At 39.0% G+C, this 12,174-nt stretch overlaps 1 protein-coding gene across 5 annotated transcripts in view; it reads left to right on the top strand.

Annotated features, from left to right (window-relative positions):
• Positions 1–12,174, top strand: part of ABLIM2 (actin binding LIM protein family member 2) — a 73,561-nt gene that overhangs the window by 14,590 nt on the left and 46,797 nt on the right. For 4 of the 5 annotated variants that reach the window (XR_008350447.1, XM_053458248.1, XM_053458246.1 and 1 more), the window contains exon 1: positions 9,898–10,075. The exons of the other annotated variant lie outside the window; for it this stretch is intronic. Coding sequence is in view for 3 of the 4 variants with exons in the window: in XM_053458248.1 (XP_053314223.1) it covers positions 10,057–10,075 (19 nt within the window). In the remaining variant the exon portion in view is untranslated. Of the gene's footprint in view, positions 1–9,897; positions 10,076–12,174 lie in introns of those variants that run through there. 5 annotated transcript variants of the gene reach the window in all.

Here is a 12,174-nt window from a genome sequence, read left to right on the forward strand (position 1 = left end):
ATCCAATGTGACACATTTCCCCATCATAGTTATACAACTTCAAGTGAAATTAATTTTTATAGAAACATAGAACTTGGCAGCAAGCCCATTTAAGTCTTCCCATTTTCCTACACATCTATTAAATACATACAGCAAATACTATTTAAGAACAGCTATCAAAAGCATAAATTTTGGGAATCATTATTATGGCCATATATTGCTTAGTCCTCACAAATTACCTATTCAACACTGTATCCATGTTCCCAAGAGCCTTATCCAAGTGTGGCATGATGGAGCGGTCAACCGCATATGGTTTCCTGTCCGTCATACATGGAAGCGTGCGTCTCCTTAGACACAATCTCGCTAATGACCAGCACCCTGTCATCTCAAAGTCACATTAATACTGAGCAAGACATGCGGAGGAGGAAGGTAGAAGGTGATGTGTGGGATGCACTCGGTGACGGTGTCTGTGATAAGTTGGAATAAGAAAAGAATTAGCGAAAATATTCATCATGCATACAAAATATTGAGTTTGCTCTTTTTTTAATGGCATGGAACCATTAACATATTTTAGTTTTCAAAATTGTACATTCACTTTGCTCCCCACCCACAAAAGGCTCACTGATGCTAGCCCCATCCTCGTGCACAGCCACTCCCCAGAGGAGCGAGAACTTCAGGTAGCCTACGCTAGGAAGTTACCAAGTAGGATGTAGTGTGTATCTCGTAGATTTTTTTTCTTCTTGCAACGGCTAAGACACCACCCTATAAATTCACTCAATCCAAAAAACTTTGACATGAGTTTCCCCCTTTACAATAAATAATTGTCATTTTCCATAGACTCATCCTATTAGAGTTGTGTTTCATTAATTTTTGTTTGTTTTGTGTTCCAGGTTTTCCTAGACCAGAAAGGGGTTAAAAGATTGTGTATGCTAATGCAGATAATTATAGCCTTATGAACAGGGAAACTGATCACAGCAACCCACAGCATGTAACTTAACATCAGCTGTGGGATGTGAATGCAAGACTTGTTCATGTTAATGTTTTAAAAAAGGGTTACTCAGCTGGGCATGAAAAAGAAAAATTCTGCATCCTTACCATTTAATGAAACCATAATGCAATTGCGTAGAATAATATCAGAGCTTTCAATTAACTTTGCATTTCAGTGACCTACATGCACTTGATTAGGAAGCTTAGGGTTCATTTGAGGCCACTACAGCTGTTCTACAAAATGAACCCCTTTCCATATTTGACCTTCATTTTTAAATGAGCAGTCACATAAAATTACAAACATTTTCAAAGTATCTACTTGTACTTGAGATGGATTGTATGTTTTTTTCTAAACTTGCTTAGGGCCACCAGGCACAGAAGTAGTTCCAGCTCTGTAAGATTCATGGGGTAGCTTCGTCTTATGTCACAGGACATCTATCAGAAAAGTGCAAGTAAACGGAAATACCTATGTAGGGGAGACAAGAGAGCCATATGAACTCTCGTGAGGACCAAAATTCTAAGCAAGGTCTGAGCTACTCTAAATAAAATGGCAATTATGCCACGTTTAAGCAATAATCTATCTCCATTGTAAAAGTTGAAGGTGGTATTTTAATTGCTTCATGTACATAGACCACTTAAACAGTAAGGTTTAGTGTCCCCAAATATTATGGCCTGTAGTTATGTTTGTTGTTACCTTCTTGGCCATTAGGTTGCACCTTTAGGGATGGAAGTCCACTGGTAGAAAAGAGTTCACAGGGCCTGGCTCAGGGCAACGATATCGCCCCTGGAGAATAAATCCCCAGGCACCAGTGGTCTAATTCCAGACACCAGTAAGATTAGGGAGGGCACAGGATGGAAACCATAACTGAATGGTCCAAGGGTAGGAGCAGACGGTGCTATAGTCAGATGCAGATGGTGAAGCAGGCAAGACAGGGACTCACCGCAGCATGAATGGGCATAAGCAAGAACACAACAGAACATTAAGAGACGCACACAGGACTAATGAGCCTAGTCACATCTGATGGCCATGAGATCTTAGGCTGCCGCCTCGTCAATATACCTTTTATATAGACAAGTCCTGCTCAGGTCAACTCAACATAACATAACATAACATAACATAACATACATCAGAACACCAATAAGAGTACTAGCTGTAGCAGATAAAGGAGGGGTGGGGGACTGGACAAACAGATCACCTGCGCAAAAGTGCATTAAATACCTGTATATCAGGCACAACAGCAGAACACAGAAAATCAGACCAAGAACAAAGCAAAAGAGCACAGATAACTGGATGCAAACCCCTGCAGCAGCATAGACCATATCACGGTCTAAAGCCAGGAAGATTAACACGACCGTTCAAAAGTTTTGTCCGCTCAAATAACATGAAATGGATGAGAAATCCAGTGCAGACGGGGTTAATGTTATAAATGACTTTTGTAGCTGGAAATAGCTGATTTTTAATGGAATCTCTTCATAGGCGTACTGAGGCCCTTTATCACTCCTATCACTCCTGTGTTCCAATGGCCCTTTATCACTCCCATCACTCCTGTGTTCCAATGGCACGTTGTGTTCCCTAATCCAAGTTTAAGTTTAAAAGGCTAATGTTTCCATGAAAGCAGCGTAAGGACTCAATGGTAGTGTATATATTATGGTGGTAAAATTTATATGAAAATGTTATAATTTTATTTTTTATCTCTGTTAGTTGAATTAATTATCCTGCTTAATAAATTATTTAATAGCATGGTTATTTCTCTACGGTTGTTTTAGAATTGAAAATATTCCAATATTTTCTTGTCCAAAACAGAAATATTGGCTTACATTATATTAGTTTTTTCCATTGTTCCTGATAAAATAAGTGCATAACTTTGCGTAGGATTTTTTTCGTTCACTGGCTGAACATGCAGGAAACATCTGCACTTATAAGGATCAAACTCCTTTGTTTTTGTTTGAGACAGAATAGGAATAAAATTTAAAAATGTCCATTAGTCCTTGAAAACCTAAAGGAAAATTATGATTTAAAAATAAGTTTACGCGTGACTCATTTTATTGAAATTCAGCGTGTGGACTAGTTGTTTCAGATCTGTGCGGTGTACAAGTTAAAGGATCTCGATATATGAGAGAAGGGAATCGTGGATTTAACAAAGTACAGGAGGGAAGTTTATTTCAAAGAAGCAGAGATGTTAGAACGAGAGGTCATAATATAAAACTATAGGGTCACTAAAACAGCCTAATTAACTCCTTTAGGACCAAGAACAGTATATTCTATAGAGTCATTATCAAGAAGGAGATGCCTACTGTTTTCAAACAAGCAGGACATCCAATAAACAAAAATATATCTGTGTGTAATATTGCTATTACCGGTAAATCCAATCATTTTTATGCTATGACACCATGCACGGCATGTCGATTCGCTAGAACTTTTACTGGCGTGGAAGACCCGATCTGTAATAGGAAGGTATATCGGTAACGGATGTAAGCAGAAGATCCGGTGTAAATATTAATAATGCAATGATATCTACATTGTTATACAATATGGATAAAGTATGGTAACAAAATGGAAATTAAAGATAATTTATTACAGTTATTCACTTTTATTAGTTCGAAGCCAAAAGCTTAACTAAAGCTGCCATTTTCGTAATTGTATAAGTTGTATAAGTTGTATTTAAATCCTATCCCCTTAAGGACAATGGGCGGTCCCTAAACCCATTGAAAACAATGCATTTTGAGCCCATACATGTATGGGCTTTGTCATTAAGGGGCTATAGTCTATGCTTCGTTTGGGAAATTCCTTGTATCCATCAGTAATTTTTATATATTTCTTTCAGCATCCATGTGGCGTCTTCTCCTAGATTTAATTGTGTACTTGTTTTCTCATTTTGGGTCCTTTTGATAGAGGAGACGGTAAACTTGGTGTGTGCCCTAGATACCCCGAAGAATATATGGGCTCCGTGACCGACAGGCTGTAAAATGTAAAATATAAAACTATATTTTAAATCCAAAACGTCTCCATTCGGTAAAATAGATATGTTAAAAAGCATGGCCATTCATTGATATACTTACCTGTTGTGGATGATGAGATAATACAAAGCTCGCACTTTGTTTCCGGCTGATCAAGTATTCTATTCATCCCCGGGGTTCGGTGCTTGTCAGACCCAGTGTCCTCTTTCGTCCCATATTGAAATTATCTTTTGAAGTGAGATCGTGTAATTCAGAGGGGGAAATTCAGTACGACCCCACGGAGAGGAATCCATACCTTTCACAGACTAGCGTTTTGGGAACAGACAATGTGTTTGTCTGAGTCATTATATTATCTGTGTCCAAGCTTAAAAGGAAAACAAAGAAACTTTTCAGTTCTGGACATGGCAATATCCTGGCACAATAACAGAAAGAAAAGCTGTTAAGAAACGACTTGTCATAACTCTACTTTAACAAAGGATGCTTGTAAAGAAGAGGCATGGTTGGGGCTATTTTAACGAATGCAGGTTTCGATAATGTATGTTTCTAAACAAATTTTAGCATTGACCCATCAAAAATAATATCATATAGCATAAAAACGATATTTTAAAATGTGTTGACGTTGGTTTAAAAGTTTCGGTGATTCTTTTTAGTTGTTTTAGGTAGTATAAAAAAATGGAATAAGGGAGAAAAAGAAGATATTTAGAAACTTAAATATTATTATTGGGTATATTCACCAGCTCCCTACTTCATTATCCATTAAGATGGACCAACCCTAGTGAGCTTCTGCTGCGGGAAGGGTGGAGATGACCCTGTATTTTGTGGAGTTAAATTGTTGAGATGCCTTTTTAAGTGCCAATAAACTTGAAGAATAACTTTGGCTTCTTAAATATTTGAGATGGCAGTTTGTACTTCAGAAGTTACACGTTTTTCTATGAGGGCAACTGGCATTGCTTACTTGCTGACAGCCAAGATTTCTACCCAGACTGGTAGAGAGGATCTTACCTAGATGCCCTCTACCATTTGTGAGCCACAAGAAGTGATCCTCACTGCAGAAGCCATGAGAAAAGGTTGTTCCGTCAGCACTCGGTCGTAGCTGATTGGCTGAGATGCTCACTGACATCATCTACAGCCCAAGAACTATCAGCTGGACAGCTACAGAAAATGAGGTGTTTCTCCGTAGATATACCGTATTTGCTCGATTATAAGACGAGGTTTTTTTCAGAGCAAATGCTCTGAAAAATGCCCCTCGTCTTATAATCGGGGTCGTCTTCTAATCAGACCTCGATTAGGTTGCCAGGCTGCTTACCGGTGCTTTGGTCGCGAGCAGCGTCTCTTCTTCTAGCAGCAGGAGAACAGGAAGCTAGTAGAGTGTCACATAACTCTGCCTCCCCCCTCCTTCCTCTGGGGGTGGGGCCAGAGAAGTTGCTCGCACAGCCAGGCTCCTGCAGAAGTCTGCGAGTGAGAGATCTGCAGTTCAGGTAGGGGGGTGGGGGAGGGTTTTTGAGCAAGTATGTGTGATTAATGGAATGAATGAGTATTTAAATGTTTGTGAATGAGTGTGTATATGATAGCATGAATGTGTAAGGTGGGTGGTGGTGGTAGCATGGCATAGGGAGGCTGTACTCACACTCATATTATCCCCAGGTTCCAGCATGTACTGGCTGCCTTGGCTTGATAGGAGTGTGATTGCTGTTAGCAGTTTATATATATATCTCCAGAAATGCCTTTTAACCCCCTATATGCCACTCTTCCCCATAATATGCCTTTTAACCCCCTATATGCCACTCTGGCATATAGAGGGTTAAAAGGCACATCATGGGGCAGAGTGGCAAATAGGGGGTATAAGGCATTTCTGGGGGCAGAGTGGCAACCCTGGGGGCAGATGTGCATAACTGGGGGGGCAGGTTGGCAAATAAAAGGAAATACAAAAAATATATATTTTTTTCTCAATCATAGCTTTTATTAGATATGAAAAAAATTGTTTACATGCATTAATATTTACTAGTAAAACTTTTTTTTCTATAGGGTAGTCTTATATTCAGGGTTTTTGTTTTTTTCCTAAATTAATATTTAGATTTTGGAGGGTCGTCTTATAATCGAGCAAATACGGTACATTGTTCTCTGAAAATTCCAACGCGAGATGAAGAATAACTTTGGTTCTATATGAAGCTCTTTCATTATTGCATATTAGCTGAAGTAGACATGGAGCTAACATGGGATTCGAATCGTATTTTTTTCATTCAGTCATTGTTATTAATTACAGAAATGGTCTGTCAAAGGCCCTCCAGGCCTGCGCTTTGAACCTCCTAATGAATGTCTAAAAATGCACTGTTAAAAAAACTTCTTTGATCTATGACATGTTTGAGCCATATGAGCACTTTGGTATTAAGTTTACCATCTCTGTATTCCATGCAATAAATCTACAGTAATTATATAATTGCAAGAAAAGAAGGTATTCTGCTGTATATTGTGTCTCCACATATTTCCAATTAATATACTATGTTAATGTTGTGACATGAAAAGGTGTTCAAAAACATATAGACGGTATGATGTTTAGAAATTTATTTAAAACATATGAACAAGTCGGCCCAATAAATGCAAATTTAAGAGAGAAAAAACTCAAGTAATGCAATTTTATATGACTCTGAGGGCAGACGCTCTCGGTGTTGGACCAGAATTGCAGATGTTTAAGGGTTAACAAGACATCTTTCATGAAAAGGAGAAAATGGTAGTTTTTTTTCTCAGGCCACATCCTGCCATAGTTTTTACTTGGAATCCTGGCCAGAACCCCCATAAAGTTAGTGAAACATGAAGAGCATCCAAGCAGGGCATCTTCAAAGGGTGCCAGATGTCCTGTCTTGGGTGCCATAAAATCCTACAGGGACCAGGCGCTGGGGTCACACAGGGGGCGACCATCTTCTGAGTTATGATTTGAGAAATATGGTGAAGTTTCCATAATAGAATATAAGGTGAAGATGTTCTGTGTGCGGACAATGTGACCTCCAGAAGGATATAAACATGGCAGGAGAGGGTCTGAGAAGTAAGAATAGGTCACCTAGCTATCAGGTTAATAAGGGGGTGTTTGGTACCTGTATGCTCGCAATGACATGGATACTGAGATCACCCCAGAGTTATTAACATACAAGGTACCATAAAAACACAATATGACATATTAAAATATCAGTTTGCTGGCAGAGTTTAAGGCCTAGTTCATTAGGAAGTGCCTGGGCTACGCGCTCCCCACGTGACAGTGAATGGCCGTCTTCCAGAGACAAAGGAAGAAGATTCATATAAGAATGGGAATCTGAGAGAAACACTTTGAATTCGAAAGTCAGAGAAAATGAGAAAAAAATCTGAAGAAAGCATGGGGGGGATATGCACAGTGGAGCAGCAGGTGAAGAGTGATTACTCTGGTAGCGGTGTTCAGAATGTCGGGAGAGGGGGACGCCAAGTACTAGAAAGTTGCAATAATCCAGATCCTCTGATCTCCCAGCACTCCCTACTCTCGGTCAAGGCCCTCTGTGTCCTGATTTGGCAGCAGGATTTGGTGAATGACCGAATGTAAGGGGGTAAAAGAGATTGGGAATGTAACACCAAGGCAGCAAACTTGGGTTGTTTGGTAGATTGTTGAATTATCATCCATTACGGAGATACCGGGAGTTGGGGATAGAGAAGAGGATGATGATCAGCAGCGCAGTATTTGATCTTCAACTATTAGGATGCCATCCAGAATGTAATTATAGAGAGATAGTTTGTGAGATTAGTTGAAAGATGGTGTGAGAGGTCAGAAGAGGAAAGGTAGAGGAAGGGTTTTATCATCACCATAGATGTACTGAAACCCAAAAGCAAGAATTATCTTTCCAAGTAGAGAGGAGTACCAGCCCCGGAACAAGAAATGCATGATTTATTGTGTGTTTATTTCTTGTTTCCATGGCAACCCAGATGGACAAATGGGGTTTCTGAAAACAAAAATTTTGTTCGAACAGAAGACGGAGACCATGAATTTTTTTTTCCACGAACACGAGCTTTCCACCAGCGCCCATATAATATTTTATATATTATACTGGAAGATACCTTGGTCATTGTTTATGCTGCTCCGTTTTCCACTAAAGATCCCATATATCATATTGTATTAGCACCCTTAATCTTATAGCCCGTGGCGCCCTAGTTTGTGCGTTCTAGTGGTTCACAGCAAACGTTTGATAAGGTTTATCTATAAAATTGAACAGCCTGATTGCTGGAATTAAGCCCCATTAGCGTTACAAAGATTCCGTCTGAATTTCAATTTCCTTTCACTGTTAGAAACTTAGCACGTTTCTGAGAAACTCCATTCATTATTAATTGTAAAATAATTTATAAAGCTGCGGGTGATCATGCCAAGATTTCTCCTGGGTTTTTGCTATTATGGTTATAATCTGATACGGCATATCGTTACCATTGCATTTCGCATTTCTATTATGGTATAATCATTGCCTGTTTTAAGGTGAAAGCATGCGCACCTGTGCGGTATAATCAGAAAAAAGGCCGGGAAATTAAAATAATGGCCAAATATAGGATCAAAATACCCCATTTCGCTAATCTCACTGGCAGGGTTAAAACGCTGTCCAGGATAATGTATTCTGAATTATTTAGAAAGGAGCGTGATTGATTATATTTATAATGTATTTACTACACAGAACAAACAAATGCTTGTTAATATGCAACTACCAGTGCAGTATTAATATGTTTTTTAAAATTATTTATGTTTTTTCCTGGTTTTGTGTTTGTGTAAGAATGCATTTTTTCTGTTTATATGCACACTAAGGACTTTGGCCAACCACTTATGTGAACCATAATTCTTATTAAATTGATACAAACTGTGAATAAAAGAGCTCTTGCTGTTAGCTGATGTGTGTGGTGGCCATGCAGAATAACACAGTGTTTAATCATGTATACAAAGTAGCTAAGAACTAAATAAAAAGCAAATATTTTGCAAGTATTTCTTTTTTTCAGCATTTAGCCCTTGAATCACGGGAAAAGCAGGAGTACCCAGTTCTAAACATATCAAACAGGATAGCTTTATGCCTATTCCATGCATGTTTAAATTCTCTTACTGTGTTAGCCAATACCACGTCTCCTGGGAGGCTGTTCTACTTATCTACCACCTGCTTAGACATAATGTAAGGAAGTTTTTACTTTCCTAAGCTCCTTACCAAAATCTGATGCGAAATACCAGAAGAATTTCTTGTGAGACCAGCATCTACTGGTCAGATTTACATCAAATGGCTACAAATGTCATACTGAACCCCCCACATTTTTTAAAACACATTATAAAAATTGTAAACTTTGAGTATAGGTTGAGTTTAGTCAAACATGGGCAGTGCCAAAGTGGCTATTAATAAGACCCTGCCAGCATGTCCACCATGGCATGTAAAAGGTGGGAGGAACATTCCTAACCTTGTTAACGGAGTACGGTAACCTACCAGCTATACCGGTAATCATGTCATCAGCGAGGCGCTCCGAGGTTTTCTAAATCCCTTGTGGGTCAGCGGTCTTCATCGAGGTTCCTCTCAGCTCTAAGAAGTATCATGATTCCCCAGCATTCATCATTACATTTGGCATAAAGTAGAAATGACCTAAAACATATTTTTCCCATAAATATTTATAATATATTATAATTTTATTTATTTTATTTTTTTTTTGCAATCTCAATCAAACTTTAGGCAATTTAAAAAAAATATTATTTAAATTCCAAATGAAGGCAAAAGCTGGATGTACGCTGAAGCAGCTGCAGACTCTGATAATACTCAGGCAAACTGGCTGAGATTGCTGGGATTTAAAGTTCAGCTGCGGTGCCAGAGATTGCATATCCCTAGTGGGAGGCTAAACATATTTTAAAAACTGTGGACTCTAATATTAGAAAGTTGGCCGAGCCTCTTCTCGTGTGTGGGAAACGTAGGAGTCAAATAACCGTCTGCAGCGAGGAGAGGACCACAAGCAGGGTTGCTGTCACTCCGTTAGTCTGCTGCGAGTGACCTTCCAACGGGCTGCCTCCATACGCCGTGGCATTCGCTCAACTTCGAACGCAGGCTGCTGAGGTTTCTTGCCCCTTGCCAGCGCTTTCCGTGATAACGACTGCCAAGGTGTGTCTGGATGCCGGAAGAAGATACAGGTACTCTGCGAAGGGTATTTCTTTTCTCAAATGTTTTGTGTCTGGAAACCAGTAATTTACTTTCATTTAATAGAATCTTGGTTAATGGTTAGCAATAGGTAGAACAGTAAATCATATATGTCATTGATTTATATTATATAGATCGCGTACTCTCGGGTCATCTGTCAGCACATGGCAACCAGAAGATGAGAGGATTAGTAAGATGAATCAATCAGAATTATCTGTGACTGTGTTAATGGAAATGAATGTAGGGCTATTTACCCCAAGTCTATGAATTCACCAATTTTGTTCATAAAAAAGGAGAAATATATTAAATGAATAACTACATGGAGAACTGAGAAAATAGTCAGACCATGCTAAGAGCACAATATCCGGTGATTTATTGTGAAAGGAGCAAAGGGTGCGATGGCATCACATGTTGGTAAAGATGATACTTTTAATGGTAAGTAAAGTATAATAGATTGCAAGCTTTTGAGACTACCTAGGTATTTTCTCCATTCATCATGAAGAAGACACCTAGATAGATTCAGAAGCTGGCATCCTATGATACTTCAGTTAGCCAATAAAAGTATCATCTTTACCAAATTTACTATTTCTGTTTCAACGGCTAACACAGTAAAGCTCTATTCTTTGTCAACGTGTGTCCTCCACCTTCACCATTGTGGACAGGCAAGGGTGTTAGTAAATAGAGCTCATTGCCTCCAAAGGCACAGATGCCCCTGCTCCATGGCTAGACCTCCAGGGCTCTTTGGGACTCAAAGGTCACCTCATTGCAGTCCTTTGACTTGAGTTATGACGTATCTCTCTATGATATATTTCCTTACAGAGTCTCATTAGCTATTAATACATTAGGTATCAGTCTATAGTATATGACCATTATTAAATGTATTCTATAAAACATGTAAGAACATGTATGTTGATTTGGCTGGTATCAGTCCTGTTTTTTCATTGATTTCACAGATTAAATTGAAATAAATCCTGAATGTAACGAAACATTATCCTGATTTTACTAATCATTTGTAGGAAGAACCTGCATGAAGAATAATGTATTTCACCCAATGTTCTATAAGATCTGAGTTAAATATAGCACTTATTACTGAAGTAAAGTGCTAAACACGAGCTAAAAATACAGTCGGAAGCAACGCTAAATAATCCCTGAGAAATGCTTATGACAATTGGAGAAACAGTGTTGTTCTCCCATATTAAGCTTAAATCTATCTATTTAGAGGACATGCGCTGTTAAAGGAAACGTAGCTGTTATTTGGGGATAATCTGTTTACCGTTGGAATGGCGCGTTAAGAAATGTCATCTGATTTATGCAGTGACAAACAACTTGTTTACGTGCAAGTGGCACGAAATTTCTGTAGACACAGAGGTTAAATAGAAATAGAGAAGAAGAAATGAGAAGTGAGTCAGAAGTAATGAAAGCTCTGTCACCGCATACAAATCAGGAAAAGAACTACTAGAGGAAACTGAGGAAGGTGATGGAATTATACAGAACGCATTCTTATCAAAGAAATCTCTACCAAAATAGTGTCAGCATGGGAAGATCTGGATACAGTAGGTGACAAGGGAGCTTCTGGGTTCCAGGGCCCATGGCAGCTGTGGCAGCCATGGTCTTGGTGTGCCCCAATTTATATGGCGATCCAGCGCTGAGATCCATGGATCCCCCTGAATATTTAGTAGGAGAAGACAGCTTGCTATGCTTATAAGACCAGCTTTCAAACTGTGAACCGAAATAACTTTTCTACAACCCCGATGTGTAGGTGCAGTTGTTACAGTCCTGGGCGTCTCGTTAACAATCCAGGAGATAGTAGAACCCAACATTCCCTGCTTTTTGTAAAGTCCTGTGAATCAGAGACATCAGGGGTATGTGATGTTACCATTCCTAGGACACATTCAGAAAGTGGTTATTGCTGAATCAGTGCTTTCCTGCATCAAAAATTAACCATAATTGTATTATGTATTATTTGTCTTTTGGTCAAAGTTGATGCCTTTTATTAGACAAACATAAAACATATGTAAAGTTAAATACATACAGACTTTTGGGACCTCAGATGTTTCCATCGGAAGAAGAGACCTCTGAGGTCACAAAAGCT

This window comes from Spea bombifrons, chromosome 1 (genome assembly GCF_027358695.1).
Source record: "Spea bombifrons isolate aSpeBom1 chromosome 1, aSpeBom1.2.pri, whole genome shotgun sequence".
In the NCBI taxonomy this organism is placed as follows: domain Eukaryota; kingdom Metazoa; phylum Chordata; class Amphibia; order Anura; family Pelobatidae; genus Spea; species Spea bombifrons.